The sequence below is a fragment of the Sphaeroforma arctica genome (genome assembly GCF_001186125.1).
Source record: "Sphaeroforma arctica JP610 unplaced genomic scaffold supercont1.1681, whole genome shotgun sequence".
Classification (NCBI taxonomy): Eukaryota; class Ichthyosporea; order Ichthyophonida; genus Sphaeroforma; species Sphaeroforma arctica.
This window is the reverse complement of record NW_014038877.1, coordinates 3,588-12,206: the sequence shown is the minus strand read 5'-3', so window position 1 is coordinate 12,206 and position 8,619 is coordinate 3,588. Positions and strand designations below refer to the sequence as shown.

At 48.2% G+C, this 8,619-nt stretch overlaps 3 protein-coding genes across 3 annotated transcripts; all 3 read right to left on the bottom strand.

Annotated features, from left to right (window-relative positions):
• Positions 1-709: 709 nt before the first annotated feature.
• On the bottom strand, positions 710-1,065 carry SARC_11429 (hypothetical protein; the record flags this gene model as incomplete). The annotated part of the gene is made up of 1 exon (XM_014294488.1): positions 710-1,065. A coding segment is annotated over one exon (356 nt), but the record flags the coding sequence as incomplete, so codon positions are not given.
• Positions 1,066-1,265: 200 nt separating this feature from the next.
• On the bottom strand, positions 1,266-1,514 carry SARC_11428 (hypothetical protein; the record flags this gene model as incomplete). Its single annotated transcript, XM_014294487.1, has 1 exon — positions 1,266-1,514. The coding sequence occupies one exon, from the start codon at positions 1,512-1,514 to the stop codon at positions 1,266-1,268; it is 249 nt and encodes an 82-aa protein (XP_014149962.1).
• Positions 1,515-3,893: 2,379 nt separating this feature from the next.
• Positions 3,894-4,649, bottom strand: SARC_11427 (hypothetical protein; the record flags this gene model as incomplete). Its single annotated transcript, XM_014294486.1, has 2 exons — positions 4,184-4,649; positions 3,894-4,065 (listed from the first exon to the last, which is right to left on the bottom strand). Exons 1-2 carry the CDS (start codon positions 4,396-4,398, stop codon positions 3,894-3,896), a joined length of 387 nt encoding a protein of 128 aa, XP_014149961.1. The 5' UTR covers positions 4,399-4,649.
• Positions 4,650-8,619: the final 3,970 nt, after the last annotated feature.

The following is an 8,619-nucleotide window of genomic DNA, read 5'->3' as shown; positions in this document are numbered from 1 at the left end:
TATATATATATATATATATATTTACCCTTATGGTTTGACATTTACTATGTTCAGGCTCTAGACTAAGTTAGGTACGGCCCCAGGCCGATCACACGCCTCCTGGATATTGGGCCTGACCCAACAATCAAGCCACCGAACTGTAAACACATCGGTCGCCCCCAAATGCACCCAAGCTCCTCCTCACGGCACGGCAACGCAGCCTCACCACCAGGCGCCCTATTCTAGCTCCCATGCCGGAGGTAGACCTTCAGGCAGAACAGCACTACCAGCCACTGGAGAGTCTCGAGCAACCCTTGGGTTCGAGCCTTATGATTCCTTTCCTCAACGCCGTGTCTTCACGACCACGCCTTGTTCTTACGCGATCCAGAATAGCCCGAGTTAGCGAACGCCAACCCGTGGGCAAAAAGCACTAACCGCACCGAATGCGTAGTCTCAGACACACCATCCCAAGCCGCGAGCAGGATGTCCTTCACATCATCGGTCAGCATATACTGAACATCTCAGCCCAACGCCGCAAATGCCCGCTCGAGCATGTTAAATGCTAACGACACTTGGGCACGGCACGGCTTCCCAAACACTGTATGTGTTATATGGTGAAGCGCCGAGCGCATTCCATTCATCGTCGCTTGCCGGAACGGCGAATTTAGGAACCGCCAGTTAGCTCTCGCACGCCCCGCTGAACATCATAACCATACGATACGCAACCTACGGGCAAGCCGAGTCGTCATACTGGCAAAGCTGCGTACGATGCCTCTTCAACCGCTTTGGTTCAAATTGAAGCATGTACATTAAAGGGCTGTCCTTCGAAAGCACAGCTGGTCCATTACATAGCGGGGCAGACTGGCTTTGACTAGTCTTCGCCTTGGCCTTTGGTTCAAAGTCAGGGGCATCTACTCTAGCAACAGTGCCCCTCCGCAACTGTGCTTCCTGGTCCGCAGTGACACGTATTTGTGCGTCATCGTCAATCAACACAGCAGCCGCTGTCTCTTGCTGCTGCAACAGCTGCCGCACATGCTGATCCAGGGTGCACTCCCTGTTGCCCTCATACAGGCGATTCGTGGCCATCGTGTAAGCCGCATGGCCCAGGGTGGACGTCGCCGCTATGCCAGGTGGACCCAGTCACTCTGCATGTCATCCGTCAGCGATTTCAAGATCCAGTCCTTAGCGACCTTAACCGCTGCTTTTGCCGCAACATTACCTTGGTTTTGGTCCGTTGTAACCAAATCCATCTACCGCCGTGGCTCATGGCAAACTGGTGGATGTCCTCAAAGTCCAGAACTTTGTCCTGGTCTACTGTGTGCACCTTCGTCTGCCCCAAGGGGTGTACCATCTCCTTGGAGAAAGCGCTTCACCTTGCAGCTGCTCGTTGACTTGGAGAGCTGGACCAAGAACATGCCCGTCAGCTGGTCCACCAGCAGTAACAAATAAACATAGCCAGCAAACGTGCGGGGTAGATCTGCGAAATCCATGAACACGTACTGAACGAAACCACGCGAACGCTCGGGCTGCTGCATAAGCCCGTACTGCCGCGGTCCATCAGGCTCATATATCTGAGATTTATGACAGGACCTACGTACCGCCTGGGCGAGCTTGTCGAACCCAGTCCAACCTTAGAGCTCCTTGAGCTTACTGGAAGCTTTCTCCGCCCTAGCGTGCATATATACATCGTGAGCCGCGCCCACCACGTTTCCCACCTCCGACCAGGACAAAGTGAGGCCCCTTAAGACGTACGGTATCTGGCCCTTGCGCGCCAGAAAGCACTTTGTCGGCTCACACTGCGCTCAGCAATTTGTCCGACCGTCGAGACCAAAGGGGCTCGCGTTGGGCGGTTCACAGGGGCGGGCTGGATAGCACAGTCCCCCACCGGCGTACGTGTGAACGCATTTACCTTCTCCCTAAAATGTGCGGAGACAAGGTACCGCTTGTTGTACGATATCCAACACACTAACGTCGGACCCCACGGAAGTGCATTCATCGCCTCATGTCCGTGTCTCAAAAACGTGCCTTTCTGCTGGAGTATCACGATCGGCTCTCACGCCAGCATCCGTGTCATCGCCCCTCACCACTCAGTTTTGGGCATGCAAAGGCACAAAAGCGTCATCTCAAGCTGTTCAGCCATCACCTTAGCTAATATCCTCGTGTCTCCGTTGCGGTTGTGCATCCCTGGCCATGGGGTAGCGTCAAATTGTAATTCGCCTTCGCGTGTTAACATCCTGGTCCCAACCTGCTTCATGATCGGATCGACCTTGGGGGAGACGACTCAGCATGGGCCGTTTTTAGCACCACGCACATGGAGGGAAGGACATCAATGTCCTTACAGACTTCCTGTCACCGCCCCTGACGCCGCCCGCGCGGATCACTAGCAAAGTTGTCCCTATGCACAATGATAGGAGCACTTCGTGGTCCAAGAAGGTGACCGGATAGTGCGAGCGCTTGTACATTGACCACAACACACGGATCCCGTAAACTTGAGCGAAACACTTCTTTATATCAGTGACATGATAATAAAACCCTGTATCCTAGGCTTAACCAACCCCGCACGCGTGCGCAATCTGTCATTGATTAAGCGGAATGCCTGTTTCTGCGGCGCGCCCCACTCGAAAGGCACGTCGTCCTTAAGCAACTTAGAGATGGAAGCTAAAGTTTTGCAAACCCATCCACATAGTTCTTCCAAAATGCAACCATGTGGTACTACGACCGCACCCTGTCTTGGTTGTCCGGCCTGTCAACCTATAACAACGGGGGCAAAAGAACCGTTGCAACTGTGGCGCCCTTATGACCGACCCAACGCTCAGCTTTCCTTCCTGTTTCCAAACTGGACAAAAAAACATATAAGACTGCTCGCAACAAGAATGCCTCCAAGTCCCGCCAATGCTGCTCCACAGTGTCTAAGGCAACCAGTGCATCATCAATGCACCACACAGATCACCCCTTTAAGAGCATCGAAGACCCTGCTTAGGACCCCTGGAAACGCCAGGAAGCCTCAGTAAGGCCAAGCGGAAGGGTGTATCGGTATTTACCTCCTCCGAGGTATCATAAATGTTACGACAAATTAAACTCTATATATTTTATGGCCAACGTGATACTGGTGTCATTGGAAGTGTCACTGGTGCCAGTGTCAATGAGGATTGTAGCCCTACATGGGCGCCACGTTTTAGAAATCTTGTAAATAGCATATATATATTGTTATACACAAAGAGTAAAATCATTTGTAAATAAATGATTCTAACAGTAAACGTGAGAATATCACGACCCTACTCGTCCAGCTCCAACACGACAAATCTATTGTCGTCACAGTCTACTACCGTCACTTACAGCTTGCCAGCAATATGCTGACACATATCCCCCTCCGACGGAATTGCGAAGGGTTCCTGCTCAAGGTTGGAACGCCACTTCGCGAAATTGATACAGAGCTGTCAGTCATTCGTTGACTGGAGCTCCTTACGCAGATCCTTACGTGCCATGGCTAGGAAGCCTTAGTAAGGCCAAACGGCAGGGTGTATTGTATTCACCTCCCCTGAGGCATCCTAAATGTTGCGACAAATTCAAACCCTAAATATTTTATGGCCAAAATGATACTGGTGTCAGTGGAAGTGTCACTGGTGTCAGTGCCAGTGAGGATTGTGGCCCTGCATGGGCGCCACGTTTGAAAATCCTGTAAATATCATATATATTGTTATACACATAGAGAATAAATAAATTTGTAACGGAAATCGTGAGAATATCACGACCCCACTCATTCGGCTACAACACGGCAAATCCATTTTCGTCACAGCCTACTACCGTCACCCACAGCTTGCCAGCAATATGCTGAAACATATCCTCCTTCGACGGAATTGCGAAGGGCTTCTGCTCAAGTTGGAACGCCACTTCGTGAAACTGATACATAACCGTCAGTAATCCTTTGACTGGAGCTTCTTATGCAGATCCTTACGTGCCATGGTTGTCTTCGAAACTCGCAGGCCCTTACCGTTACCCTTCTTTTCGATGATACCTTGCGCAACCATCTGAGCCAAGTTCTCCTTCTGTGCAATTATTTGCGGACGGCTTATGGGGATCTTGCCCCTATAGAACAAACGAGCCGTGCCACGTATGGTTTTGATATAGCTTTATCTTATTCACTGCCATGAATCTGTGGGCGGACTTATCATACGGCCTCGTCTTGAGTTCTTCCGATAGCTACCGCAATCCCGAGCAAACGAACTCGATTGCCTTGTCCGCCCGAACATCGCACTCGGTGATCTCAGGACTATATAGCTCCTCCAACGCCTCTGAAGGCAGAACAATCCCATTTTCCAGGTTCGGGATCTTCGGGGAGAACAGCCCGTGTACCTCTTTTAACGCGCATCCCATCCGGCGCAATACAGCCTTGCGCTTTCTAGGGTTATGCGCTCGCATCTGCTGCCGCACCTGCGACTTAGTTCCCGTGAATGGGCATGATTCTGCCCAATAACACGCACCTGTGGTTGCACTTACATATCGACCCTGGCTCTGTTTAATAAAACGTACCCTCTCAGGTACTTGAGCCTCCCCAAAGCCCGTGTACGCCGCCTTCGTCCTGACCAAGCTCACGTATTCGCTCCACTGTCATAAGTTGTCGGACTGCCCGCCAGTGAGGAACACCATTGTATTCTTCAACATGACTTCTGATCTCACTCAAATTTACTGATTTCGACTCTCAATCTGACGCTTCTATTTCTTAGATGTAAAAAAAATAATTTTGCGTTCTATATCATATCAAGAACTCACAATTTTCCAACACCTCGTCTACTTCTCTATCGTTTGCCCTATTATTGTTCCCACCCTCGTCTGCTTCCCCATCGAAGTAGTCTCGCAGCCACAGTATGATATCAAGTACCTTCCCATATTACTCATCAATCGGATAAAATTTCGTCGTTGTGAGTTGTTGGCTTTTTTGTAGCCTTTTCACCCTTTTCTGTAGACTAGTAATCAGCTTTTGAGTTGCCTGATAACGTTTCTGCATCTGACTCTTCAATTTTCGCCGCAGATACTTTGCTCTTCTCGATAGTTTGTTGGTCGAAGTCGTCCGTTACAACGAAACACTGTATTTCCGTATCTGTAGCAATACGACCTCCGGTCAGTCCAAAATATCAAGATCAAAGGATATAACACCTTGGTTTTTATTGTATTTAAATATTTTAAAAATACTATTTAAATACGAATACTTTTTCTAATATTTCCAAAGTGTTCTAAATACATTTCGATGGCACCAATAGCCTGAGTATTTGGTATGACTCATTTACATGGACCTATTTAAGACATTAGTAGATGTAGGATATAAGCTAAATTTCATAACCTCTTAATTACTACTTACAAATTTTGGTCCTCCTGCCAATCTACAAAATCCAACAAGTCTTTCTTTTTTTATATTTTCTTCAGATGAAAATGTATTTTGTAATAGCGAATGTATTAACGTGACTTAGGTTCTTGTTTTAATCTAAAACTTAGGCAAATGGTTATGAACACTTAGTACGTCTAGTAAAAAATATTCAATAAAGAACAGCTAGAGGTACGTCCTGTGTGATCAAGGATATTAAGGCTCTTGTCCAGAGGCAGTTCCGATTATTCTTACACAGGCTACCACTGCTAACTTTTAACTGACTTAAATTGTATCTTAGTTTATTTAACATAGTTTGAAACTTAGTAATATTCATCGAAGTTTATGTACATATCTCAGTGTTTGACTCTACTCTGTGCAACTTCATTACTATTTCGGGGGGTTTTTTTTCAAATAGTGCTAAAGATGTGACTTTTTCGGCCTTTGTGCACATTTTGCACGGAGTTCCCCGCTTCTGATTCTCTTTGCCGCTCATACCTTGTCTGTCCATCTTGCATAGCTGTCATATCCATACCAAGGGGGGGGGGGGGGTTGAAGTTGATATTTCAAAAAAGAAACACCCCCCCCGTGAGCAAAAAGCAATGTCTTGAAGTCTATTGGCTGCAGGTATATAGCTGCAGCCCATTCGCCGGTCACGACAGTGACCTGTAAAGTACAGCTTATATTGCGTATATAAGCAGCACTATTATCTACAGTCACAGCAGCACGCTCCCTCTCTCTGCTAATCAATAACGTGGCTCCAGTGGTAGATTCCACACCAACGGTCATCCCTGAAGCAGACAAGCCCAAGGAGACGATGCCAAGGATACTGAAACCAAGGAGATCGCTAAAGATCCCGAGGAAGGCTTCCAATCCGATAATGATCAAGAATCCGGCATCGACTCCGATTCCCAGAAAACAATGCTTTCAAGAAAATTTCGGCGCAAGTACTCAGCCTGTGGAACATGTTCAACAGCAAGTGGTGCAAGCCAACGTACAATAAGCAGCACTGGCGAGTTGCAATGATTCTATTGTTGCAGATGGAAGTGATCTCATCCAACCAGACCAGTACGTCCCAACCAAAACCCCGCGACGAAATGGATCAGAAAATGAGTGAGTGCCATCTTCATGCACCCGAAGCTCTCAAGAAGAAGACCAAACAAGGCATACCTATCGCTCTTTATGAGACTAAAAAGAACTTACGAGTTAGCAAGGGATGACCCACCCTCAACAACCTGCCAACCCAAGAACGATCCTTTATAGCCTTCAAAGAAGGAAAAGAGCAGTCCAACACATTTACCGATGTATTCAGCACATGTACGTCAAACTGGGCACCAGTCCTCCTATCGAACCCAGGTGTTCTGACCTACGAATCCATCGCCGATTTTCTGCATTCTCAAATGCAATAATGCGAGCTCGCGACTCGAATAACGCCGGAAGAAATCGCGATCTTTGACCGAGACCACCGTTTGTCTCTCGGCACATACGAACATCACACTCGAGTCGGCGAAGTGAACGCAGTAAAGCTCGCAATGTGCGTAAGATCAAGCACATTCAATCTAAGCTCCGCCTACTGCATGATTTGCCGCTGTGAAAAGACATTCTGCACCAATAACCACGGGGGTTCTCCCAACAAGCGAACAAAACGCACCCCCAACCCGGATCCACACGGGCCTCCTGCAACCCAAAAATGCATAAATCACAAGTCCGGAAAATCTACTCGTGATCCTTGCACCTACAAGCACGGATGTAACGTGAAAAGGTATGCCGCCCCACAGCCCATCACGGTGCCGCACACGCCTGATATTTTACGGTCGCGCATGTATTCAGCTAGACTACCTCCGTCAACGTTTTAGACGCCATTCGAAAGACCACAAGGCCTAAGTGCGTTCCCAGTGTACACAAGCTCAATAAAGCTCTGAAACATTATGACCGCACCAAACAAAATCATTTGCTTTCAATGATCACGCACGGTACTCGTCACTTGGATATATAGTTGACCGTACATTACACATATTTCGCAGAAAGCATCGCTCCTATAGCAATGACATCTCGCTTTCTAACCAAAAACTCGCAGAAGAATTGGCAATTGGCACTACTATCAGTCCATTGACAGAGTCCGAGTACAGAGAATCACTACCCTTTATTAGATACTCTCCACGGGGTAGCCTGATCAAAGATAGACCTTAGGGAAAGAAATTCCGCCGCGTTAGCGACCATTCCTGTCCGAAGGAGCGCAGAAAGACCGAATACTGCAAAGTTATTCTTGTGGCCGCCGCTCTAGGCCAAGCACCTGAGGGCTCCACACTTAGTGTCGTTGACATCGAAAATGCATTCTACCTAGTACCTGTACACAAGGACGAGGTGATGCTTATGGCATTTCGCCACGACGACGATCGCATATATTTCGAACTCTGTCTCAATTTCGGAAATGGTAATAGCCCTGAACTGTATGAACATCTGGCCGCAGCCTAGGATTCGGGCCTGGGGCACCACAAACCCATCCTCTGGCGTTGGGTCGATGACTACCTGTTTCTGCATCTTCTATTCTCAGGCGTGTGAGAGATGCGAACTAGTCGGAAAACTTTCGATGCGTTCGATATCAAGTTATCTGAAAAGAAACTCACTAGTCATCGACCTGCAGTCGAATGGATTGGCATTCTTTGGGACATGTCCGCACGCACGGTAGGCATAACTCCCAACAAGCGAGCCAAGTATGAGGCGATCCTCCAAAGATGGTGCAAGATTACAGTAGACACACACGACGTCCGGCGATGGCTGCATTTCTACTGGTGAATGGTATTACCTTCCCTGGGAGTTACATATTAATAGGCTCGCCCAGTTCAAAGACCACCCCTCTCTCGGGGCACGACGCTATTATATAACAGCTCTGGAGCTTCTTACAGTCGTCTACCTCGCAGGCTTGCACGCAGCGCGATTCACTAGCTACACGATTCAGATCATGTCAGACAACACCAGTGCAGTCGCATTTACACCACGCTCATCGAACACTCCTGAAATGCTCAGTCTGCTCCGACTACTCTCGGAACTAGAGATGACATATGACTTCGCCGCACTATGGTACGTATACCGGGTAAGATAACACCACCGCGGACCGCATCAGTCGCGCAAGGTTCACTGATGAAGACAAGGTTTGTACAGCCCAATCTACTACCCCTTCCTACTCCATTAGGAGATCTGATACTGCAATACGAGACCAATCTGAGGGCTCGTTTTGTACCCTCTCCCACTGTGTAACAGAGAGTGCAATAGTTTTTATA